At 42.8% G+C, this 27,183-nt stretch overlaps 1 protein-coding gene and 1 long non-coding RNA gene across 4 annotated transcripts in view; one reads left to right on the top strand and one right to left on the bottom strand.

Annotated features, from left to right (window-relative positions):
- Window positions 1–16,215: 16,215 nt before the first annotated feature.
- The window catches only part of TNFAIP8L3 (TNF alpha induced protein 8 like 3), a 45,524-nt gene continuing 34,556 nt past the window's right edge, over window positions 16,216–27,183 (bottom strand). Inside the window, exons 1-3 of one of the 3 annotated variants that reach the window (XM_044925008.1) lie at window positions 26,226–26,278; window positions 23,809–23,882; window positions 16,216–17,733 (exon numbers count right to left, since the gene is read on the bottom strand). In XM_044925008.1, coding sequence (XP_044780943.1) covers window positions 17,171–17,733; window positions 23,809–23,882; window positions 26,226–26,239 — 651 coding nt within the window. In that variant the 5' untranslated portion in view covers window positions 26,240–26,278 and the 3' untranslated portion in view covers window positions 16,216–17,170. Of the gene's footprint in view, window positions 17,734–23,808; window positions 23,883–24,088; window positions 24,196–26,225; window positions 26,279–27,183 lie in introns of those variants that run through there. The other 2 variants (XM_044925007.1, XM_006077778.3) reach the window with 2 other exon arrangements.
- On the top strand, window positions 22,449–24,283 carry LOC123328047. Its single transcript, XR_006542776.1, has 2 exons — window positions 22,449–23,311; window positions 23,787–24,283. It is a non-coding gene; the product is annotated as an uncharacterized LOC123328047 (long non-coding RNA).

The following is a 27,183-nucleotide window of genomic DNA, read 5'->3' on the forward strand; positions in this document are numbered from 1 at the left end:
TTCATCTATATTTTCCTTCTAAGAGTTTTATAGTTTTATCTCTTAATAATACTTCATTAAAAGATGAAAATTCCAGGACATGTGCTAAAAAGGTGTGATGCTAGGACAAGTGTGTGTTGAGGTTGTCCTTGGCAAACCAAGGATACCTGATCATCCTACCTCTGATGGACTGGGGGTGAGAGCCAGCTGGTATAGGGGAGGGTAAGGGCAAGGGTTGATCAAATTAATTTCTCTCCTGTTTATTTAAAGACCAGAGAGGACTCAACCTTTCTTTGATGCCTGAGGGTTCTAGACTGAGTTCACTGGGATATAGTAGCTTTCCTTAATCTTTTATGTAATCTATAAAATCTTCACCCCCAGGCTTGGAGTCCTGAAGAAGGGGGTTACATGGAAATGGAAGTGGGAACATACCCAAAATCTACTTCAAATTTCTATTCAAACTGGATACCCTAGCTCCTGATAGTTAGTGGCATTGCCTCCTTTAATGGACCCTTCAGACTTAGAGATTGGTGGCATCTTGGGTTCATGTTATTGCTGATCTCTGGGGTGCATTAATGTACCTTGTTAGGCTTCCCAGGCTTCACCAACTTGATAATCAATTCCCTGTACCAGATTCTCTCTGAAATGTCTGGAGTGCTTTCTGTTTTTTTGACTGAATCTTGATTGATTCAGAGCTTGCTTCTATTTTCTTTTTGCCATAATTCTTAGGTAGTTAATATTGTCCACTTAATTCCATGATGGTGATCTACTTATTGTACTCTCCCTTTCTGAGTTTTCTGTATTTTGTATACTCCATCCTCTGCTGCTGCTGCTAAGTCACCTTAGTCATGTCTGACTCTGTGTGACCCCATAGACGGCAGCCCACCAGGCTCCGCTGTCCCTGGGATTCTCCAGGCAAGAACACTGGAGTGGGTTGCCATTTCCTTCTCCAATGCATGAAAGTGAAAAGTGAAAGTGAAGTCGCTCAGTCGTGCCCGACTCTTCGCGACCCCATGGACTGCAGCCTTCCAGGCTCCTCCATCCATGGGATTTTCCAGGCAAGAGTACTGGAGTGGGTTGCCATTGCTTTCTCCTCCCATCCTCTATCTCCTATCAAAACTTGCCACATCAGTATCTCATTACATTGTTTTGCCAGAAAATAGCTAGCTATTTGACAGACAGCTATGCCAAGGTGTTGGGGCATGATAATGGATTATTGTGTTATCCTTCTCAGAAATGTATGGCAATATGATGGTTTACTCAAAGAGTTCCAGTGTTAGAATTTTAGACTTTTCCTAGGAACTCTTAAAATTTTACCAAGTATGTGGTGCTTTCATTAAGTTTGTCCTTTCTGCTGAGAGATTATCATTTTCTCAAATGGATCAGAGTTTGGGAAGCCAAAAATAAAACAAGATAAGCTCAGAGAGACCATTAGATTGGAAACATCCAGAAATTTTCTGTTACTTGCTTTTCTAAAGTGGGCTTCCAAGCAAAGTCTGCTGATCAATAGAATAGCTAAGTTCAATTTTCTAGGGGTAAAATTGTAGCATGGAGGAGGAATTTGGGTTAATGACTTGGGAGAGGGCAGGGATGGTTAGATGGAGAAATGACAGGGCAAGTCACTGTGTTTGAACACCAAGACAATAAGGTTCTGGTTCTTATAGTGAACAAGGATAGAAACCAAAGAAGCATAGGGGCAGCAGAAGCAGATGCGCAGCTTTGTGAATCCTCAGGGCAGCCCATGATAGGACTTGCTACAACCTGAGAACAACATGAACTACTCTTTCCCTGGGCAGGTGACAATGACCACAGCCCTTTCTGTGCAGCCTTGGCTACCTCCCTCTAGAATCAGTCTCCCCTTAAACAGTCACCCAGAAATTCCCCAGAGAAAGGAGGAAGGTCAAACAAAGTGACCTACAGTGAGGGATTCTTCCAAAGCTCTAAAAGACATTACGAAGACAGGCATCCAGCGTAGTCATTTATGGCTTGTCATAAATACCAGTACTAACAGTATTATCTTCATATGAGGAGTTGACTTCATAGTGCTTTAGAATTGCAGCATCATAAATATCTATGAATATGTTGTTTTGTCTGCTGTCATAATTTGTCGGCTCCAAGAGAGTTATGACCAATTTTAGAAGTATCCATGTAAATGAATGAATATAATGATAACAAGATAATGAAAACAGAACAAAATAAGGTCAAGTATCACATTTACTCCACAAATATTATGATAGAATGAAATTGTTTAAGAGGAGGCTAAAGTAAATTTTGTGTGTGTTTTTGTGTGTGTGTGTGCAGAGATGGGATGGGGGGATGATGATGTGTGTATAGCCACCAGGCTAAAAAGAGAGAAAGGATGCCTAAATAGGGAATCACTTCCCCTGCTCTTGTTAATGGTGTTCATCTTTAGAAATGATTTGGTGGTGACCTAACAGACTAGACTCAGCACATTTATGTATGTATAATTTAAACTGGCACTTTAATAGCAACAAAAAATATTACTTTATAACACTCAGTGCTCTGTGACATGTCTGAAAGTGTGCCATTAAAGGAAATTAATTCTGAAATGGAGTTAGTTCCCACCTATTTTCACTAAAAGTCATTTAGATGAAAATGAATAGTTTGAGGTTGACTCTGTGAGGTGTTATTTAAGGAAGCAAATAAAGAAATGGGTAACAGTTATTGCTCACTCCAGTTTTATGAAAATAAAAAAAAAAAAATTGCCAGGGGTCTGATCTATGATTCTCTCTTCTTTCCTTGAATTTGGAATCCTGTCTTGCTCCCAGTTACTTTTCCAGCTATTTGACACTCTCTGGGGAATGTTCTTGATGGCTTTGGTTCCCAGGTGTGTTGAAGGCAGATTTCAGGTTAGGAGGTTGAAGTCCATACCCAGGAGACCACATGCAAAGGTTCAGCTGCTGTTTGAATGTCCATATTGTATAGGTAAACTAGTGACAGAGTAGATTAAGAAATTACTGCTTAGTGGTTTGCTTGCAACTGATTTCCTCCAGACTTCCTCTCAAAGGCTCAAAGTGAACTCAGTAATATTATTTCTAGAGGAGTGTGGAAGTGAAGGTGGTAAGGGTATTGATTTGAGACTAAGAGAGACCCCTGGGCATGGAAAACTGGGTTCTTCCATCTCTTGTTTCGTCGCTAAGTCACATCTGACTCTTTTGCCACCCCATCAACTGTAGCCCACCAGGCTCCTCTGTCTCTGGGTCCACCTCTTGAGACTTCTATATATAAGGTTGAGATGTGACTTTAGAGAGCAGGTGTCTGCCATATAATCTACTTTGGAAATAAGCAGCAACAGAGAGGGAACGAAAAAAAAAGTCTAATGTACCATTTAGTCTAAAAGAAAAAAAACAAACTACACCTTTTAGCTCATCAATTCTTTAAATTTATTTTTATTTTTTGTAATGTGGTAGCTCCAGGACCACTTTGGATATTGAATACCAGTGACCAACACCTTTTAAATGTTTCCTGCTTGAGAGTTTGTTTTCTCTCGTCCCAGTTTCAGTGGAAACTCAGTAACCTCTGGGCCCTTTTACAAAGCACAACTGGAGGCTTACAAAGAAAGAAGATGGAGTTAAGAACATTCACAAGTAAACCCACCCAACAACTGCTCTAAGGGGTGGAGGTAAACACTCACTAGAAATTCAGGAAGGTTTGAAAGCTGAAGTAAAATGCATTGAGCTTATTATAGAACCTGGTGAAGCTTGAGGCACCATTTCTGAGATAAACATCCTTATTCACATGCCACAGACACACTGTTTCCCTCAACAGAGGGACTTGAGGCCCAGCACTTTTTATGCTAGAGCAAAAGATTTGGGTCAGAATCAAAGTTTTAAAGACTTTTTATTGAAGAAGTTAAAAGATTCGTTGGCCAGCAGCCAAATGTGGTCCGATTTGTTTGCATTTCCTCTGGGAACTCACAGGCAAGCGAGGAATTGGCTGGCCACAACTGTGAGGGTGACCCACTCCCCTGTGGGCCTTTTCTCCCTGGACATTTACAAGGTGGGGGAGGAGAGCCAGGGGGACCCTTTCCTTACAAAGGCCCAGTTCAGCAGCCCAGTCAAGCTGCAGTTCTCTTCAGGGTAAAGAGGCCTACAATCTCCCTTCCCTACAGCCCAGTGTTTACTAGTCCACAAATAAGACCAGCCTCACTCAGAGAGTGAATGGCAGCAAGGGGAGCAATGGGAGGCGAAATATCACCACTTCTGCTCTCCACTAGTTATGGTCAGAGGACCTGCTCCAGGCTCAGAGGCATCAGACATGCATGCTCAGTGGGCTGGTTTTCCTTGTTTAAGATGTTGGAGATGTTGAATTTTACAAAAAGAATTTTTAAAATAATCCTGTTGTCTGTAGTTAACTCAGAGATCTTGGGGGAAATTTGTCAACAGAATTTAACTTTAAAAAATGAAAACAAAAAACAAAAAAATCCCCAACAAACTTGTTATGGTTTTGGAAGTTAGAAAAGAAGGTATGTGCACATAAACACAGAACATGAAAATCCCTCTCTCTTAGGAATTTGATCATGTTGGTAGAAAATTGGGCAAAAATGTAAAAGGGTACATTATTACAAGGTGAGGAGGAAGAGTTGAGAGATTTAAAGAGGTGGGTCCCTGGTTCTCTGGGACTGATGAATCCTGAAATGTGGCTGATGCCCCTTGTTGAGCAGAATTCATGACCTCTTTAATAGTCTGAACACCCAAGTAGGGGATGGAAATGGAAATCAGGAGGTAATTTAGGGCATGGGGTGAGTAGGCAGGAAACCCAAGGGTGAATGTGCCAAGGAGGATTCTGGGAAGACAGAATAAGAAGCAACCGGAAATCTCCCCACCTAGGACAACAATTGCACTGGCAGAATTTGTCTTGCGTAACTATTTTGAAACTCTGGAATTTATTGAATAAAGCTTGTAACTTCCAGGGGAAGACTTTAGGAGACTAGTATTGCTTGTAAGGTCTGAGGTGGAGTTGGGAGGTGATAACTAAAGGGTACCAGGTTTCTTTTTGAAGTGATGAAAATATTGTAAAATTGACTGTGGTTATGGTTGCACATATCTGTGAGTATATGCAAAGCCACTGAATTGTATGTTATGTGAATTATATCTCAATAAAGCTGTTTTTTAAAAGGTGAGTTCATGACATGGGGGGTGCATGGAATACATCGTGTAAAGATATGTATTAAAGATGATTCAAACAGGGACACGAGGGGAGGTTTTGAAAGTTCTGTATAATGTCCCATTTGTTGGGGGAATGGCTTCATTAATATATTTAAAAATAATTCTGATAGTTTCCTGTATTTGGCTCAAATCAGTAATGACTTACTCATGAATTTTCTTACTACCCTGTTATCTCTACAGAGATATTGATACATTACTGGAGTTGGACACGTGACCTTGAAATGTGTGTCTCAGTAGAGGATCAGTGCTAACATTGAATCCCAGTGGGCCCCTGGTGACTGGCTGACTACCTGGTCCTACATTGTGCAGTTCACTGGTCTTTGTAGTTTTTACTTTGCATTTTCTGACTTAAAGCCTTTCCCTTCTGTAATCATGAACTTAGATCTACACTCAAAAATCTTTTTTAAAAAACACTTAAGTATAGTTGATTTATAGTATTTTGTTAGTTTCAGGTGTACAGCATAGTGATTCAGGTTTTTTTTTTTTTTTTTTTTGCAAATTATACATATTCAATTATAGGTTATTACAAGATATTGAATACAATTACCTGTGCTATACGGTATGTCCTTGTTGCTTATCTATTTTATGTATAGCAGTTTATATCTCTTAAATCCATACCCCTAATTTGTCCCTCTCACCCTGTCTCTCCCCTTTGGTAATCATAAATTTATTTTCTGTGTCTATGAGTCTGTTTCTGTTTTGTTTATACATCCATTTGTATTATACTTTAGATTTCATATATGAGTGATATAGTATTTGTCGGGGGCGGTCCTAAGATGGAGGAGGACTAGGACGGGGAGACCACTTTCTCCCCTACAAATTCATTGAAAGAACATTTGAATGCTGAGCAAATTCCACAAAACAACTTCTGAATGCTGGCAGAGGACATCAGGCACCCAGAAAGGCAGCCCATTGTCTTCGAAAGGAGGTAGGAAAAAATATAAAAGATAAAAAGAGAGACAAAAGAGGGAGGGATGGAGATCCATCCCAGGAAGGGAGTCTTAAAAAAAAGAAGTTTCCAAATACCAGCAAACACTCTCACCGGTGACTCTGTGGTGAGTCTTGGAACCTCAGAGGGCAACATAACCTGGAGGAAAAATAAATAAATAATTAAACCCCACAGATTATGTGCCTAAAGGCGACTCCCAGCGGAGAAGCAGCACAGACGCTTGCATCTGCCACTAGCAAGCGGGGACCGAACAGGAAGGTGCGGGCTGCATTGCTTAGGGTAAGGACCGGGCCTGAATGCCCCAAGGGCAATCTGAGGGACCTAACTAGAGAGAGCAACCCAGACTGTGGGATAGCTATCCCGTGAAAAGCCCTAACCTAAGACACCGCCAGGCCCGCTCACAGAACAAAGGACTGAGCAGAGCTAGCCGGCTGCGGACCGGCCCATCCCCCGCCAGAGACAGGCAGGTGAGGGCAGCCAGAGCTGGAAGGGGGCAATTGCGGCCCCAGAGAGGCATCATCTACCAAACTGCAAGCAGGCTTCGTTGCTAACCAAGACTCCTTGGGATTCTGGACGGTCGACATCCGCCTGGAGGATCGCACCCAGAGATAAGCTCCCCAGAGGAGACACACAGCACACAAGAGAAGGCACACCTGTTGTACACCTAGAAAACCGAGCGGCAGGGACAGGGGAGGTGATTAGTCGCAGCCCCAACTGGGGCGACCATGCTTGCCAAGCAGCTGGTCACCTGAGCTGCTCCGACTGGGGAAGGGCACAAAATGCAGGCCCAATCAAGTCTGCGCCTTTGTGGAGTACCCAAGAACCTGAACCTGAGTGGCTTAGACCTAGGAAGTGCACTCAACCCAGGGCCTGCCTCAGACAGTTCCCGGCAGAGCAACTTAGAGCCTAAGCAGTGTAGATTGGGAAAGCACACACGCTAGTGAGCGGGGGCAAACCCAAGTATGGCCGAGACACTGGGAGCACTCCCCACAGACACCAGTGATATTTGTTTGCAGTGTTCCTCCCTCCCCACAGCACGACTGAACAAGTGAGCCTAAAAAAAGTGACCACCACCGCCCCCTTGTGTCAGGGCGGAAATTAGACGCTGAAGAGGCCAGCACACAGAAGCCGAAATAAACAGAGGGAACCGCTTTGGAAGTGACAGGTGAAATAGATTAAAACCCTGCAGTTAGCACCGACTACATAGGAATGGGCCTATAGATCTTGAGAAGTGTAAGCCAGATCAAGCAACTATCTGAAAATGAACTGACCCCACACTGTCCACAACAACACCAGAGAAAGTCCTAGCTATATTTTTACTATTATCATTTTTTAAATTTCTTTACATTAAAAAAATTTTTAAGTCCTCTATTACTCCTTTAATTTTCATTTTAATAACCTACTATTACTTTGCCAAAAAAAGACCCTATTTTTAAAGCAAACTTCATATGTATGTATATATATATATATTATAATTTTTGTGACTTTGTTTTTTTCTTTAATATTGTATTTTTGAGAATCTAACCTCTACTTTAGATTTTTAATCTTTGCTTTTTGGTATTTGTTATCAATTTTGTACCTTTAAGAACCCAATCTTCAGTACCCTTTTTTACTTGGGAGCGAGATTAATGGCTGGATTGCTCTCTCCCCCTTTGGACTCTCCTTTTTCTCCACCAGGTCGCCTCTGTCTCCTCCCTCCCCCTTCTCTTCTCTACCCAACTCTGTGAATCTTTTTGTGTGTTCCAGGCTGTGGAGAACACTTAGGGAACTGATTACTGGCTGGATCAGTCTCCTTTTGATTTCCCCCTTTATCCACTTCTGTCTCCTTCCTCCCTCTTCTCTTCTCTGTGTAACTCCGTGAACATCTCTGAGGGATCCAAACTGTGGAGAGCACATAGGGAAGTGATTACTGGCTAGCTTGCTCTTGCCTCTTTTGATTCCCCCTCTTCTCCTCCTGGTCACCTCTATCTCCCTCCTCCCTCTTCTCTTCTCCATGTAACTCTGTGTACCTCTCCAGGTGTATCTCACTATGGAGAAACTTTACATAATTAACCTAGATGTTTTATCATCGGTGCTGTATAGATGGAGAAGTCTTGAGGCTACTGTAAGAATAAGACTGAAAACCAGAGGCAGGAGGCTTAAGTCCAAATCCTGAGAACACCAGAGAACTCCTGACTCCAGGGAACATTAATCAATAGGAGCTCATCAAACGCCTCCATATCTACACTGAAACCAAGCACCACCCAAGGGACAACAAGTTCCAGAGAAAGACAGACCATAAAAATTCTCCAGCAACACAAGAACATAGTGCTGAGCTTCAGTATACAGGCTGCCCAAAGTCACGCCAAACCTGTTGACATCTCAAAACTCATTACTGGACACTTCAGTGCACTCCAGAGAGAAGAAATCCAGCTCCACCCACCAGAACACCGACACAAGCTTCCCTAACCAGAATACCTTGACAAGCCACACGTCCAACCCCATCCACAGTGAGGAACCTCTACAATAAAGAGGAACCACAAACTGCCAGAATATGGAAAGGCTACCCCAAACACAGCAATATAAACAAGATGAAAAGGCAGAGAAATACCCAGCAGGTAAAGGAACAGGATAAATGCCCACCAAACCAAACAAAAGAGGAAGAGATAGGGAATCTACCTATAAAGAATTCCAAATAATGATAGTGAAAATGATCCAAAATCTTGAAAACAAAATGGAGTTACAGATAAAGATCGAGAAGATGCAAGAAATGTTTAACAAGGACCTAGAAGAAATTAAAAAGAGTCAATATATAATGAATAATGCAATAAATGAGATAAAAAACACTCTGGAGGGAACCAACAGTAGAATAACGGCAGCAGAAGATAGGATTAGTGAGGTAGAAGATAGAATGGTAGAAATAAATGAAACAGGAAAAAAGAAAAAATAATTAAATGAGGACAACCTCAGAGACCTCTGGGACAATGTTAAACGCCCCAATATTCAAATCATAGGAGTCCCAGAAGAAGAAGACAAAAAGAAAGGCCATGAGAAAATACTTGAGGAGATAATAGTTGAAAACTTCCCTAAAATGGGGAAGGAAATAGTCACCAAGTCCAAGAAACCCAGAGAGTCCCAAACAGGATAAACCCAAGGCGAAACACCCCAAGACACATATTAATCAAATTAACAAAGATCAAACACAAAGAACAAATATTAAAAGCAGCAAGGAAGAAACAACAAATAACACACAAGGGGATTCCCATAAGGATAACAACTGATCTTTCAACAGAAACTCTTCAGGCCAGAAGGGAATGGCAAGGCATACTTAAAGTGATGAAAGAAAATAACCTACAGCCCAGATTACTGTACCCAGCAAGGATCTTATTCAAATATGAAGGAGAAATCAAAAGCTTTACAGACAAGCAAAAGCTGAGAGAATTCAGCACCACCAAACCAGCTCACTGCACCAGTTTACATTTCCACCAACAGTGTCAGAGGGTTCCCTTTTTGCCACACCCTCTCAGCATTTATTATTTGTAGGCTTTTTGATGATGGCCATTCTGACTTGTGTGAGGTAATACCTTGTTGTGGTTTTGATTTGCATTTCTCTTACAATTAGCAACATTGGACATCTTTTCATTCACTGTTGGCCATCTGTACATCTTCTTTGGAGAAATGTCTATTTAAGTTTTCTGTATTTTTTGATCAGATTATTTGTTTTTTCAATATTGAGTTGTATGAGCTGTTCGTAGGTTTTGAATATTAACCCCTAGTTGGTCTCATCATTTGCAAATATTTTCTCTTATTCCATAGATTGTCTTTTCATTTTGTTGATGGTTTCCTTTGCTGTGCAAAAGCTTGTAAGTTTGATTATGTCCCATTTGTTTGTTTTTGCTTTTATTTCTTTTGCCTTGGGAGACTGATTTAAGAAAATGTTGCTATAATTTATGTCATATAATGTTTTGCCTATGTTCTCTTTTGGCAGTTTTATGGTGTCATGTCTTATATTTAGGTCTTTAAACTATTCTGAGTTTATTTTTGTATATAGTGTGAGGGAGTATTCCAATTTCATTGATTTACACATAGCTGTCTAGTTTTCCCAACCCCACTTGTTGAAGAGATTGTCTTTTCTCCATTGTATATTCTTCTCCCCTTTGCTGTAGATTAACTGACTATGGGTACCTGGGTTTATTTCTGGGCTCTCTGTTTTGTTCCATTGAACTATATGTCTGCTTATTGTGTCAATACCAACTACTTTGGTTACTGTAGCTTTGTAGCATAGTCTGAAATCTGGAAGGGGTAGGCGTCCATCTTTGTTCTTTTTTTGTCAGAATTTCTTTGGCAATTCTGGGCCTTTTATGGTCCTATATAAAATTTCAGATTTATTTATTCTAGTGCTGTGAAAAATGCTATGGGTATATTAACAGGGATTGCATTAAATCTGTAGATTGCTTTTGGTAATATGGCCATTTCAACAATATTAATTCTTCCAATCCAAGAGCATAGAATATTTTCCCATTTCTTTGAATCATCTTCAATTTTTTTATAAGTGGTTTATCGGTTTTAGCCTATAGGTCTTTCGCCTTCTTGGTTAGGTTTATTCCTAGTGTTTTGGTTTTATTTTTAAGCTATTTGAAATGAGATTAAAAAAAAAAAAAAGCTTTCTAACACAAAGATCTTGAAGGGGTTCATTGATATGTCATCTCTCAGTCCATTTGGAAGTATTATTTCATTTAAATAATGAATAACTTCTCTTCTAAGAAACCTACAGTACAGAAATGTCCAGAGCGTCTTCCCTTCTGTGGTGCTCAGAATGTGAAATTTTGGAGCTAGAAGGATTCTTGGAGATTTTGTGCAATAGTCTGCTTTTACAGTTGAGGAAACTGAAGCCCAGAGAGGTGAAGTATTAGGAAATCACCAGGTATTGGGTAAGCTGAGACTAAACCTCCTGACTCATGGCTGATTTCATGTTCTATATTGCTGCCTATGAAAGCTGAAAAGAAAACCCCAAATATTCATCTCCCCAGCCTACCCCATCCCAGACTCAACAATCTGTTTCTAAAGTCAAGTTGTAACTGTTTCTGAATCACAGAGCAGGGGCAGCCCCATCCTATCACTGAGGCAGTATGACCCTCTTGGCAGGGATCCTGCTGCTGTAAGGGGTGCTGCTGCTGCTGCTAAGTTGCTTCAGTCGTGTCCGACTCTGTGCAACCCCATAGACAGCAGCCCACCAGGCTCCCCCGTCCCTGGGATTCTCCAGGCAAGAACACTGGAGTGGGTTGCCATTTCCTTCTCCAATGCATGAAAGTGAAAAGTGAAAGTGAAGTCACTCAGTCGTGTCCGACTCTTAGCAACCCCATGGACTGCTGCCCACCAGGCTCCTCCATCCATGGGATTTTCCAGGCAAGAGTGCTGGAGTTGGGTGCCATTGCCTTCTCTCCCTCCATAACGTAGTCTAATTGTGGCTTCCCTGCTAGCCTCTTGCTCTGTGCCAAGCTCTGGCTCCCACCCAGCTCCTCTTAAGGCAGAGCCAAACCCCAGACTCCCTTGTCCCAGGAGCTGGTCCAGAAAGGTCTTAGAGTCGGCAAGAAGGAGCTGTATACCACAGCCTGGGGGGTCTGGCCACCCAAGCTCCGGCTTCCTGGGTAAGTGTCCAGGACTCCTCCTCTGTAGAGACATGCCCCAACTCAGCAAACAAAGGGCAAGGTAGAGGAAGGATATGTTAGTCGTGGCACTGAGGAATATAAGAATATTGACTGTACCACTATACCAATATACTGAGAAAATACCCCTGCTGGAGAGAGGTGTGAGAGTGCTTGCTCTGGCTTGCCACTCTTTCTTCTGAGACTGGGAGGAATTCTGAGTGTCAGTGCCTTAAGTTCAGACAAGGAATAAGTCCCTGGGATCCTGGGACCACGTGTCTGACAGCTAGGTCTCTGCACGCTGCAGGTGCTGCTGGAACTGGGAGGATGTGAAGAGGTGCAGATGGCTTCTCTTCTTCCCAAAGAGGCTTTGCAAGTTTTTTCCACTCTTACCTTTCTTGGGAAGAGCAGTACCTGGTGTGTCCAGTGATGGCCTCTCTTGTGTCTTTGAGATTTATTATGAGAGTTCCCAGGATGGGTTGGTTAATTATTTGATTATTTATGGTAGCTTTTTCTGGCCAGTTTTCAAAGGGCAGGCAGGACATGTGGGATCCCACCTTTTCCTGCAGAAGGCCTATGTATCCTCCAGATACAGGTTCACCTCTCAGTCTTTGAGTCCCCACAAATGAATCTCCATCAAGGGTAGGGTAACAGTCATTCATTCTCTGCAAGCCTATATTTTCACAGGCTTTAGCAACATTTCTCAAAATGGAGAACTCATGGATGCCTAAGCTATGCCTGCAGACCCTTAGGGATGCTCAGGCCTGGTTAGAGAAACACATTAAGTTAAATTGTTTTCTTTCACTTGGGTTGATCAATCAGCATGAACAACATTGTAAACACAAAGAGAAACTCGGACCCTGAAGGAAGATGGTACTACCTGATTATAAGGTAGTTTCCCATGACTCAGAAGGTACTGAGGCTAATTGTGATTTTTTTTTTTTTAAGTTGTCAGAATGAGACAAAAATTTAAAAACTCCTTTTTAGAACTCATGGGATTTTACCCCCTCCAGACCATTCCTGCTTCCCTAGGACTTTCATGGATTTCCAGATGCTATTTTGAGGAAAACAATTGTAGAAGAGTCTTTCCTTTATCCAGCAAAACCTCCCTCTGCAGCAAGAGCAAGAGATGGCCTTGCTGGGGCTTTGGTCCCATAGCAGGGTCAGACTAAACAAAGGTCCCCCACTGACAACACAGTTCTGAGTTGAGAGGGCCTTGGAAACCCTTTCTCCCAAGGCCATCTGATTTGTGACTGTATTGTCAACATCCCATTCCATTACTAGACACAGTTCATAGTTCAGTTGCTCAGTCATGTCTGACTCTTTGTGACCCTATGGACTGCAGCATGCCAGGCTTCCCTGTCCATCACCAACTCCTGGAGCTTGCTCAAATTCATGTCTGTTGAGTGGGTGATGCCATCCAACCATCTCATCCTCTGTCATCCCCTTCTCCTACCTTCAATCTTTCCCAGCATCAGGGGCTTTTCCAATGAGTCAGTTCTTTGCATCAGGTGGCCAAAGTATTGGAGTTTCAACTTCAGCATCAGTCCTTCCAATGAATATTCAGGACTGATTTCCTTTAGAATGGACTGGTTGGATCTCCTTGCAGTCCAAGCCTAGACATTTCCTATTAATGCACGGTCTTAGCATTCCAGAGTTGGTCTAGAATTTTTACTAAGTGGTTTTGCTCTTTACATCTGGGACCATGTTGATTTTTAAAAGCCCCCAGAATATTGGGGATGAGGGTATATAGGTCTTATTTGAGCTCCTTTTTAAAATAAATGGATGCAAGAAGTTCATTGTAGCAGACAGTGAATGTACTGATTTGCCCCTGAAAATGCACAGATGGGTGAAATGGGAATTTGGAGAAGAAGCACAGATGGAGAAATCTTTTCATTTTGATTTGTCACTGAGCAGAGACCTGGAGTTGCTGAGGGTGTCAAGACACAGATGCAAACGCAGGGAGGAAGAGTGATACAGACACATGGCAGGCACAGCTGGCAGGGAATGTGTTTCTGTAGGGTTCAGACACACGAAGAAGGATGCAAGCAGGGCCGGGATGGACACTTCAGCACAAGTTCCTGGTGTCCTCCCGTGGGGACGCAACTGAGTGCTATGGGATGGATGAAGACTCAGTGATGTCTCCAGATCAAAAACTGCTGTTTCCTGTCTCTGCCCTTGGTGTGCTGAGCCAGGCATTTCTCTCTGAATTTTGCATGGGGCTTGATCAAGTGAGTGTTTTAGTACTGTTGCGTCTCTTGAAATCAGTTTTCTTTAGGATGCCACCTAAATGTAGATATCGTAACTTTGCTTTTGTGGGTTCTCGCTATTAAAAGTTTAGTACAAAGTTCTGAGCACAAGGACTTCCCTGATAGCTCAGTTGGTAAAGATCCGTCTGCAATGCAGGAGACCCTGGTTCAATTCATAGGTTGGGAAGATCCGCTGAAGAAGGGATAGGCTACCACTCACTCAAGTATTCTTGGGCTTTGGTTGTGGCTCAGCTAGTAAAGGATCTGCCTGCAATGCGGGAGACCTGTGTTTGATCCCTGGGTTGGGAAGGTCCCCTGGAGGAGGGAAAGGCTACCCACTCTAGTATTCTGGCCTAGAGAATTCCATGGACTATACAGTCCATGGGGTTGCAAAGAGTCAGACAAGACTGAGCGACTTTCACTTTCTGAGCACAAATGTTACATCTAAAGAGTCTTGTTTTTAAAAGCATCTGCTGGTCTCTGTCACATTGTTTTCAACCAAAACAGCTTTCTAGGGGCACTAAGTGATGTGGTTAGAGTTGTCAGATAAACCAGTAATGAACTTCCTTGGCCACTAGATTGTTATGTAAAATTTTGGAAATGTGTAGCTTTTTAGTTGGTTGATGAAATTCACTCATCACTTGAATTTACATGCCAGTGGTGTGTTTGAAAGGTATACTGGGGATGGAGGGTAGGCATTGACTATTTTTAGAGTTGTGGTGGGTTACTTATGCCTGGGTAGCTCAGCTCCCTGTGGCTGTTGTTGATAAGGTGGAAATATACCCCACTGGCCTTGAGGTAGAGTGCCCCTTGCTTGGCTGCCTCAGTGGGGAAGCCAGAGGTGGCAGAATGTTTTGGTCTACACTGTGTTGTGCTTGCTGAGATCTGCTCGGGGAAATGCTGATCCTTTTCTGACCAGCACAAGGAGGACCCCTCCTTCTGAGGCTGGTGGCTCAGAAACTGCTCAGCTTTGCTGTGCCCCCACCATGCTGTGACACGTGGAGGGGGGAGAACCTGCAGTCCTCTGTGACTGGGGATCCTGCCTTCTTTCCCTGCTGTCTCAGATGAAGAGGAGACAGTTCTGCCTATTCCTTTGGCAGGGTTGAGCTCTCTGGGTAGGTCCACCTGCTTAGCGAAAAATAACCTGCTTCTAGAGCCACCCGTCATATTAGAATGTGGTACTTAATCAGACGAATACACCAAGGCAGGCATGGAGGGCAATATGTGAAAATTTGGCTAGTGCTGGGCTGCTGGCTGCCTAGTTGGCATGTGGGCAGGAAGGAGCCTGTCACCTGCAGCTTCCATTGTGCTGTGCTTAGTCGCTCAGTCATGTCCGACTCTTTGCGACCCCATGGACTGTAGCCCACCAAGCTCCTCTGTCCATGGGATTCTCCAGGTAGGACTACTGGAGTGGGTTGCCATGCCCTCCTCCAGGGGACCTTCCTGATGCAGGGATCGAACCCAGGTCTCCTACATTGCAGGTGGATTCTTTACCGACTGAGCCTCCAGGAAGCCCTTCCATTGGTCAATGGCCTCCCCAGCCCAAATGTGCACAGGCCATCACTGTTTGGTCCTTGGGACTATGAAGAGGGGCTGAGCCACATTTGTCAAACAGGAAGACAGGGGCTGACTTACCTATTCCCTGTTACCCTCTAGACATCTTTCCTATGAACTAATTTTGAGTGCTGGTGGCTGAAGAACTTAACCTGATGCTTTATACTGATGTTGACATGAGAGCCAGTTGGGGTTGAATGGCCACAGTATGTTCAGCTGCCATCTTTTCACACTCGCCTACAAACCATCTCTTGATGCTCCTGCCAGAGAGAGGCCATGGGGCGGGCATGAATCATGGGGCTTGAGCTAATGTAGTATTTTTGCATTATTATCAGATATCAGAGAAGCATAACAGGACAGAGGTGATGCTGGATGGGCAAGTCTCTTAAGGTGATGGCCTCCAGACAACATTATAAGGCATTACATACTTTGTGTGAATGTGAGGATTTAAGACACACGGGGAAGGAGGTCACAATGTCCATAACTAGCTCCCCACTGAGCAAGGGCACAGGTCTCAGCCTATACCTGCTCCCCCAGGGGCAACTTTCCCTTAGGGTCTGAGTGCAAAGCTCTTACTCTTTATTTTCTTCTTCCTTTCAATCCCATCATTCTTAACACCGTATCAAACTCCAAGGAATTTGATTTTTGAATCACAACTCAAAAACATCTTGTTTGAAGGATAATTCCAATTTATTAACAAACCAGAATAAACAGCACAAAATGACTGTGAAAGACCAAGAAAGACAGACAGGGGTTCATTCAGCCCAACTCTCCTGTGCATGCTGGGATAAACCTTCCCTGTGCCTCTTTGATGGTGCCCCTTAGATGGGGAAGGCCCGTCCTGCAGGAGCAGGGTGAGCACAGTTCTTCTCTGCTTCTGCCTCATGGGTGGGAAACTCTCTCTCTACTCCCCCACTCCCCAGAAAGTTCCCCTCTGCAGGACCACAAACCTGCACATCTAAGACTTGAAAAACACTTTTCCACTTTGCTGCTCTACTTTTTCACACCTTTAGATTCGTTTTTATGAATGAAATTGTGTGTTTGAAACAGCACATCTCGACACAGATTGCAAACCCAGCCTGTTAGAAACTATTGTTCTTTTTCCACTGCCTGATAGTCTAGATCCATGTTGATCCCCACAACATGCCAAAGAGAAACTAGTAAGACCTCATATTAGAGTTATTAAAAGCATGAACATAGTCTCACTTGATCCTCACAGCAACCCTGGGAGGTAGGCAGGCAGGCACAGTGGTTCCAGGATCCAGAGAACAAAGTCATAACTGATGGAGTTGCGAACCAAGTCTGTGTACTCTGACCCCTGGTCCAGGGCTCCTTCCACTCCACAAGGTGAACTGGGCCCACCCTGGTGAGCAGGGTGGCTTTTCTGCTCAGGAGAGATAAGACGTCCTTTGGGCTTGCAAACAAAGGAGATCTTAAGTACATACCTCAGCAGATAGCTCAGAGGATAAACACACCTGAGCTCAATCTAGCATCAACATCAGAGGGATGAACAAAACAGACAATAGGCATCTTTGACAAGGGTTTCTTCTTGTTTCCTGATTCTCATGTGGAACACGCTGGGTGCCGTAACATGAATGCAGCGAAGTCCAGGAGGAGGGAAGGCATTCAAAGGACTTTTTCATCTATCAGTTTATTGATTCCCTCACAGATCTTCTTGAGGTTGGGCCTACAGTCTCCATCGAGGCTATAAAGGGTGGAGAGGAACTCCACATCGGCAAAGTGGTTGAAGACATGATTGATGCGCCCGTGGGTCCTGGGTGTCAGGTGTCTCTGCACCAGTTCATGCACCAGGTCCTTGCACTCATGTAGGAGCTTGGAGAGCACGTTTCGATCGAAGGTGTATTCCACTTCATAGAAACTGACGATGGTCATGGCGGTCTGGTTCAGCTTCTTCCTAAACTTCTCCACTATAACAACTTCCTCTGGGCTGAACTGGTTGTTCCGGTAGAGGATCCCGATTTTGATTGCCACCTTGATTAAGTCTTTCATGATCTTGTGGGCTTCCTTTTTGTTATGTATGTGCTCTTTGGTGACTTTGTAGAGCTCATCAAAGATCTCGCTGCTGGTATCATCAATCAGCATGTTGGCCACAGTTTTGCTGGCTATTTTGCTCAGAATCTTCTTCTGGGCTTGAAGGGCAAGGTTCTTTGAACTAAAAACATCAGGACCTATGGTAAGAAAAGAAAATAAGAGTTATATAAATAGGAGAACCTTTGATTAGGTTTCTACAAGTGAAATATATGAACTTGAACTTACGTTCTTAGGGCAAAAATTCATGCCTTCATAACCCATGACTCTTTTATGAAACCCCACCCTAGCCTGGTTACTCCACTGTCCTTGCCACATGATATGCCTGTTTACCTTCTTGAACCTTTTAAATTGTCCTTTTTCCTTTCTGGACATGGTCTTCTTATGTCCAGGCCAGATCTCATCCTTTTGACCTACTTCCTGCAGAAAGCCTCCTTGAATCTATTTGCTCATGGAAAACTCCCTACAATAATTATTGTAATGAAAACCATTCAGTTTTGCAAATTTACAGGAGGAAATTATTGCTTAGTGATAAGAATGTAGCACCAGTGCCAACCCCATTCCTAGGACAGACCTGGGTGGTTGATCATGGGAGTGTTTTTTGACTGAGTCTTAGAATCCATTTTCATTGAGTCTAAGACGCATTTTTTCACATTTGATATCTTGGAAATAGTGATCTGTCTTATAGTCACTGTTGCCAGGTGGTAGTTGTGCTACGGTTGTATTACCTGTGTGTGCATCACTTTACACAATAGGAGACAGAGATCTGAAATAAAAGTCATGAGTACTCTTGAAAGAAATGTTGCCTCACCAATGCTCTTGATGACAGAGAACTACACTGTGTGGGAAACACAGACATCAATGCTCTGAGCAAAGATGCTTCCGCCAAGTAGTACCCTGAATGTGAGGAAACATAGAAAAACCAAACCCAGTTTATTTCCCATACTTTCCACTTTATGAACGAATGAGAACAATATAAGTTAAAGGAATTAACACTATGTATAAGTAAGTCTAAAAAGAATCTTCTAATAATAAATTGGACACAAAACTCTAACCAGTAAGAAAGCAATCATTTGTAATTTAATTGGAAACATTTTCTTCTTTCTTAAGAGTATATAAAATGGCCTTTTATAATTGATGGGGTCTTAGACTGGATGGAATACTCCATGAAGTTACCAGTTAGCTGAAACTGGTACATGAAATGAAACCCATTGGCCATCTTCATTCAACAGTGTGTATGTGTATCCTTCTTATCTTCCCAAGGAGAATCAAGTTGCCTGAGGACAGAGACAGCATCTCCCAAAGCACCTAGTTAAGTTCTGGGCACAGGGATGGAATGGCCTTTGTTAAGTTAAATGCTAGAGAAATTCTGCAGAATGAATTTCCCTTTGAGAACTGAGGGCTCTCTAGGATCCCAAGAGTTCTTTTCCAGCACTCTGTGGCTACATGGAAGTGGCAGGCAGCATGGACAGCCAGATGGCCACACACACCAGCTTTTGCAATCCTCTCTGGCCCCTCCTCATCTCAATCCCACCCCCTCTGCTCACCCTGGATTCATCCCTCAATGGAATGCCATTAATCCCTGGGTGCATAAGTCTCACAAACATGGACTCAGTAAATACTCAAATACAATTCAGACACAGGCCCCAGCTCTTCCTCCACCCGTATGCCCCTTCATGGACTGGCTCCTTCCCTCCCAGCTCAGCCCTGGGTTTTTCCAGGACAGCTACTCCTGCTCATGGACCTCTTCTAGCTGTCAGCCTGAGGGGCATGGTCTGGAATGGGGTCACTAAAGTGGGATCAGTAGAACTAAAGAAGCAGGCACTATGGGTCTCCCATGGCCTCAGGAGGATCTTCTGAATGTCTGAGAACATAGATTCTTCAAGTAACTTCAGAGCAAGTGACCCTGACACAGCCAGGATTTTCCCTTCAGCCTCAGTGTGAAGGGAAGAGATAGCAATTTTTGACTTTTCCTTACTGTGAGATTAATGCCCTTCCAGAGCTGGAGACAATATTCTTGCCCAGTCCGATCATCTGCCATGGTCATCAGACCTTTGTGTAGATAACCTTTGTTCCAAAACATCACATTCCTCCTCCCCGTACAAATATTTACCAGCATTAAGGATATTTAAAAGATTGTGCTGCATGCTTTGAAGTCAGTTTCACAGGAGAAACTTAAAGACTTTTAAGCTTTGGCTCTGTCACCAAAATAAATGTATGCCTCCCTAGGTGGTTATTCTGTTGGGGAACAATGGAATCCAGATGCATCTGTTCTGGAATATCAAAAAATGAGTCATTTCTTTGTAGACACAGTTCCCCAAAATTGAGAAGCTATTTGAAGAACCACTCTAGAAATGCAGCACAGAAGCAACTGACCAACTAACTATGTGTCTGCTGGAATATAAGCTCTATGGGAACAGGGGTTTGTGTCCAAGCCCCACTGACTCAGTGGGCCCACTGGATCCAGGCAGCCCTTGGCAGCTATTGTTGAATGAGGGAACACTGGCTCTGAGCCAGGCACTTCATGGCTTTATCCCTGAGAGCTGTGGTAAGCTGATGTATTTACCAAGGCTTTCTTGCTAGCCAGATTCCAAAGGGCCATCACACCTTTTGCTCTTATATCCCCATAAGAATTTTGAAAAGCGAGTACCTCCTTGCATATTTTTTAACTTGACAACAAGTATTTTTCACCTTATGGTTAAACAGTTATACTTTCAAAATAGATTACATGTCTAGATATTTTAAATATTGATACTTTAAAATCAATGTGTTATTCTTTTAAAAGTGTCCAGTGTACACAGCACACACCACAGTGATATAACATCCATTATTGTCCATTTGAAAATGACAGGAGCAAGCTTTCCTTTAAAAATGAGAGCTGCTACATTGTTTTTTTTTCCTACTTAAAATTGTATATCTATGGCATCTAGAGAACTTTAACTTAGTATCTGTTTTTATGCTTGAAAATGTTTTATTTGATCAAACCATCCATAATTCTCTATAACCAAAGGATACATAAAAATTGAAATTTAAATTAAAAGATAATTCTAGTGATCAAAATCTCCAATCCTTAAAAAAATTCCTTAAAAAGTTATCATTCTAATTATTTTGGGTAGAAGTATCAAACTTTTATAAATACTAAACATAAAAAGTAGTTTTATTGGACATGTACCTCCAAGTGAGATTAGTAGGGGCACGTCATCACTTTGACCAGGTTTTGAACCCCAGTGAAATGTATTCATATTTGTTCCAATAAGATTCTTTATGGGTGGGAACTCCATGATTGAACCAGTGGAAAGAAGGAAGGTTCACTGAGCTTTGACCTCAGATTGTTGTTCTGCCAGTTGGATTTAGAAGATTATTGAAGTGAGAAAGAGGAGTTGGAGTTAGATATCAAAACTCTCCTCATCTGCTCATCGCATGGAAAGTTTCTGGACTCTCCATGGTGCACACACCAATTTGAATCCTGCTCTTTTATAAGAGCAGTGTTGTTCCATGAGATATTAAGTGCTGTTCTTTTCGGAGGAATAAAGAGTTTCTTTTTTTTTTTTTCTTAAGGTTTTACTCCATAATTATAAAATACTGGTTAAATTTCCTGTGTTGTACAATATATCCTTGTAGCTTATTTTATACATAACAGTCTATACCTGTTAATCCCCCACTCCTATTTTGTCCCTCCTCCTTTTCTCTCCCAAGGAAGAAGGTTACTATGGTAACTGATTGTTTGTTCTCTATATCTGTGAGTCTGCTTCTTTTTTGTTATATTCACTAGTTTGCTGTATATTTTAGATTCCATGTATAATGGGTATCATACAGTATTTGTCTTTTTCTGACTTATTTTACTTAGCATAATACTCCCTGAATAAAGAATTTCTTGATCAAAAAAGGTTTGGAAAACACTAGATTAAGCAATATTAAACAGATTTCTTTACTATGAGACTTTAAAAATATTTCTTTAAAACATTAAGGTGTTTTATCAGCTGTCAGAGAGGGGTGGGTATAATTGGTAGAATAATGACCCCCCCAAAATGTCCACATCCTAGTCTTGGAATCTGTGCATGTACTACCTTACCTGGTAAAATAGATTTCATAGATATGACTAAGTTAAGAATTTGGAGATGGAGAAATTACCCCAGATTAGCCAGTAAACCTGATGCAATTACAAGACTCTTTATAAGTGAAAGGAAGAGAGAGAGTCAGAAAAAAGACTTGATGATGGGGGCAGAGGATCAAAGGGATGTAATGTCTGGCTTCAGAGATGGGAGAGAGAACTGCATCAGTCAAGGAACACAGGCGGCCTCTAGAAGTCGAAACGGGCAAGGGAACAGATTACCCCCTAGAGCCTTCAGAAAAAACACAGCCTTGCTGACACATTGGTTTTCAGACCTATAAAATTCATTCAGGATGTCTGATCTCCAAAGATGTGTGACGATAAATTTATATAGTCTTCAATCACTAAGTTTGTGGTAATTTGTTATAGCAGCTGTAGGAAACTAATTCAGGTGAGTAGAGTGTGGAAATGTTCTTGTTTGGTCACTAAGTTCTATCACTCTTTTGACCCCATGGACTCATTAGGCTCCTCTGTCCACTGGACTTTCCAGGCAAGAATACTGGAGTGGGTTGCCATTTCCTTCTCTAGGGCAGCTTCCCAACCCAGTGATTGAACCCATGTCTCCTGCTTGGCAGGTGGATTCTTTATCACTTCAGCCACTAAGGAAGCTCAGAGTGTGGTAAAGCATTTCCCAGTTTTATCTAGTTACCAAACTCTGTTTCTTGAGTAGAGTGACCAACTGCGCTGAGTTGCCAGGACTGAGGGGTTTCCTGTATGGTGAACTTCTGGTGCTAAAATTTGAAAAGCCCAGGCAAATTGGACAAGTTGGTTACCCTCTTCCTGAGCCACTAATGATACATAGATCATCGACCTAAAAAATGAAGAACAATGTTGAAGTTGCTATCATCTCAGCAGGGTAAGATGCTTACTCTTGTTGCCACACATACCACACTTCTCTATTTGCTTTTTAATTCTAGAGTCAATCTTAACTTTTTTTGGTCTCTTTTGGGCCAAGGTTTCTTTTGTCCCTTGGTTTCTCTGCAATTACTGAGCATTCACTCTTTGTTCAACTCTGTAGAAATGCCGTGGGGGATGTCCTCCCCTCTTTCCCCAATATTTAATTGGGTCCTACTCTGAATATGGTCCTGCAGGGAGGCAGGGTAGAGACAAATGAAACAAAATACTTTAACACGTGAAACAGCCCAAACTGGCATGAGTGAGAACAGCTGGTGGAAGCTCTGGGCTCTGAAGGTGGACTTGAATATATAGGCGGGGATGGCTACAACATCAGGAGGTGGTTTCTAAAGTCATCGAAATAGGCCAGCAATTTCCCCCAAATCACAAAGGCCTTGGGTGGTTTTCCACATATGTTCTCAGCAATTTCTCTTGTAAAAGAACATGTTATTTACCTACAAAGGGACTTGTGGTACAAGGTTCTATGCTGAGCCCTCAGGAGGGTCACAGGTATTGAATCTCTGAAGCCTAACAATCAAGAAGCTAGAGCAGAGGGATTACAGAACATCGAATTATAAGAGAAGCTTTAAGAAAAAAACAGCAATCAAGCAGATTCCCACACTCTACTCCAAACTGTCAGTACTAAAATCTTTAGAAGGAGGGCCAGCAATCACAAGCTCCCTAACATTTAGCATGATTCCAACCTACTGAAGGTAGGACCCACCAATCATGGGATGCCCCAACGTGTATCTTACAGAACACTGGTCCTGTCAGATGTTGCAGGGGAGAAGATTTTGTGGTCAGCTAAATGAGTTTGTAGATGACTATATATTGTGGCTGGCTTTTGATGTTGTGCCACACCAGACAGCTTATTAAAGGCTCTGAAAAGTCCTGTAGTAAAGATAACTGTGTAGTTTTATTATTTATTTGATGAAATAGCATCAGGACACCAATCTGGTCAACTCTAACAACTCCCAGGGGGAGGGCTGGAGAGCCAGTACTCTTTCCAACAGGCACACGATTCAAGGGAGAGTGTATGCACCAAGGGAGGGCTTGGGGGTGGGGGGCAGACTTTTTTTTTCAATTTATTTTTAATTGGAGGATAATTGCTTTGGGACAGACTTTTTTGCATGTGGAAATCTTGGACTTGTTTCCTTCCACCCATCCTTCTGTCTCTGTCTTTTGCAGAGGGATCATGTTGGTGACTCACCAGGGAGAAGCACTGCAGACTGAGAGGAAGAGCGTGAACTTTGGAAGCCAAGGTCAGGAGTGCCCTGGGAATACCTGGGAAAACAGGTCAAACTAGTGTGCATGTGTTTGTTTGGGGGAAACACCAAGAAGATCTAGGCTAGGTCATGGCAAAAACTATTCTCTTTTTCCTGTATACAAGCCTTAAAAAGGCTCTTTTAGCCAGTGACAATTCTCTTAACCACGTTTAAACAACAGTACCCATTCCTCAGTCATGAAAAGTAATGGATTGTTTACAGTACCTGGGAATCTCTGAGAATGGAAATAGAAAGGTGATTATGCAGCTTGTGTGACTAGCACAAGGAGATGAGACTGAGAAAGCTGCAAAGTCCATCCTTGTAGAAAAAAACAAGAGCTTCCTTAAACCAAGATTGATAAAGGAGCTCAAATAAAAAGATTATAAAGTCAGTGCTCTGAGAATAAGCAACCTTGGAACATTACAAGGAAAGGAGAAATACCAGAACTCTGTTGGGAGAATGGCGTGGCAATGGGAATGAACTAGTTTGAAGAGAGAACGCAAAAGGTAATTTGAGTGGGCCCTTTACTGCATGGAAAAGTGTTGGGGCCAGTCTGAGCTGATGCTTCTATAGATGATATTTAGCTGTAGCACAAGTGATGTTTCCACATTTCTAGAAACACTAAGCTCTCCTGGATGGTGAAATGCCAAGCTGGTGGTGATAAACAGCAGGAAAGGTGAGTGGGCAGAAAAGAGGCAGATGAGCTTCAGCATGGTAAGAGCAAGGTGATACATTCTGGGAAAAATAAATGATGGTTATGAAAGATGACAGGCTCTCAGCTGTCAGCTACAGCCCAGAGAAGAGCTCTTGAGCATCAGCCCAGGATGTGCTGTGGCAGAGAGGGGCTGGGGGACAGACTCGGCTCTTTTCTTCTTACTCTCAGGACTTGGTAACTTCTCTACCTCTGATTAAAGACTGTGTGTAAAACATATATGGCTGTATGGATAGCTGTGTCAAAATTATAAAATTATCTGTAATAGCCAGCGCTCACACGATCTCACTTCACTTCTGTAAATAGCTTAGGAAAATGGCAAGGAAGAGAGTAGGCTAAAAATTGTTAAGTAGACGTTAGGGGTGGAGAGGGTACCATGAGAAAAACAATCTGTGGTGCTTAATAAGCACCATCTGTCAAAGTAGGAGGCCCAGAGTACAAGGAAGGGAGGAGGGGAGTCCCCAGGGCACGAGGAGGGGTAAGAGCTGGGCAGAGGGTGATCTGTGGTTGTCCAGGTTTCTGGTGCTCAATCACTTACACTTCACTGGGTTTTTGTTTTGTTTTGTTTGCCTTATTTGAGTGTAGTTGATTTACAATGTTGTGTTAGTTTCAGGTGTACAGCAAAGTGAATCAGTTATCCATATACATATGGCCAGTCTTTTTTTAGATTCTTTTCTCATATAGGTCATTACAGAGTACTGAGTCGAGTTCCTTGTGCTTTACAGTAGGTCCTTATTAGTTATCTATTTTATATATAATAGTGTGTATATGTCAATCCCAATCTCCTAATTTAGCTGTTGGAAATAAAGTTTGAGCAAGTCTCCTTGAGACAGAGCAGCCCCACAAACTACTCTGAATGTGAACTTTCACAATGAGCACCCATCTTCTGCTCACCTGCACAGGCACCCAGAGAAGCTGATTATACTAGTCATGTTCTCCTGCCTTGAGGACAGAGCCCCTGGGCTCACCCCTGCGTGCATGCATGCTCAGTAGCTCAGTCGTGTCCAGCTCTTTGCTACCCCATGGACTATGGCCCACCAGGCACCCCATCCATGGGATTTTCCAGGCAAGAATACTGGAGCAGGTTGTCATTTCTTCCTCCAGCGGATCTTTCTGACCCAGGGATGAAACCCACATCTCCTGCATCTCCTCTACTGGCAGGCAGATTCTTTACCACTTGAGCCACCTGGGAGGCCCATGAGAAGACCCAAGGTCTCCAAATTTCCACCACCTGCAATAAGAAGCAAGCAGCTTGTGGGTCCCGTGGGTGAGTGACCATTGCTTGGAAGGGCAGCAGCCTCCACCAGGCACCATGAAGGGGTGTGAAAAATGAGAACATTAGAATTTTATTTCTGTTTCCTTTTTTTCTAATGAGATAGATTAAGCTTTACTAATATTTAACATTCAGGCTGACCCTGGGACCTACCGGTGTGTGGCAGTCTAAGAAAAGAGAAGATCCCCCTATTCCCTAGGGGGTGGGGAAGTATTTACTGTGTATCTCTAATTTCTTTGTTCCATTTCAGCAGTTTTGGCTTATTTTGGCATATGTTTATGTGTGCTTGGTTAAGTAGACTTACTGCTTATATTATTTAGTTCTAACTAAACTAACCATTCAGAGAAGGCAATGGCACCCCACTCCAGTACTCTTACCTGGAAAATCCCATGGATGGAGGAGCCTCGTAGGCTGCAGTCCATGCGGTCGCTAAGAGTCGGACACGACTGAGCGACTTCACTTTCAATTTTCACTTTCATGCATTGGAGAAGGAAATGGCAACCCACTCCAGTGTTCTTGCCTGGAGAATCCCAGGGACGGGGGAGCCTGGTGGGCTGCCGTCTATGGGGTCTCACAGAGTCGGACATGACTGAAGCGACTTAGCAGCAGCAGCAGCAAACTAACCATTATGAAATGGACCAATGATTTCAAAAGATTCTTGCAAGAAACAAAACTGAGGCCTGAAGATAATACACCAATCATGCCAGCACAAGTGAGTAGCAAGAACATGGCATAGCTGATGATTATCTTCCTCATCAAAAGAGGTTTTCCACAGCCAAATTATAAGGTAAAAGTAATGATCTAATCAGATCAGACAAGAAACAAGCTATAAAAATTTCAAAAATTCTAGTAAGATTATTTGAAGTATTGATTTCATACACTTGTACTTGCCTCAAGATATCCCCCAAGGCAGTAGGAAGTCATGGCAATTTGGAAGATACTGAGTGCTGAGTGCTAAGTCGCTTCAGTTGTGTCCGACTCTGTGCAACCTTATGGACTGTAGTCCGCCAGGCTCCTCTGTCCATGGAGATTCCCCAGGCAAGAATACTGGCGTGGGTTGCCATGTCCTCCTCCAGGGGATCTTCCCAACCCAGAGATCAAACCTGCATCTCTTACATCTCCTCTCCTACCTTATATCATCGGGTAGGTTCTTTACCATCAGCGCCACCTGGGAAGCCCAGCAAGACAGACACATTGTGATTTTGATCTTAGCTTCTTAGCTTGTACTGTGGGTGAGGGTAAGAGGCAATAAGGAACAGCCTGGGTGACTTTGGGGGAGATGGATGAGTCAGGGGTGAAGCTGAGTGCTTCTTCTAGCTTGGGAGACATGGGGTG

The sequence above is a fragment of the Bubalus bubalis genome, chromosome 11, assembly GCF_019923935.1.
Source record: "Bubalus bubalis isolate 160015118507 breed Murrah chromosome 11, NDDB_SH_1, whole genome shotgun sequence".
NCBI lineage: Eukaryota > Metazoa > Chordata > Mammalia > Artiodactyla > Bovidae > Bubalus > Bubalus bubalis.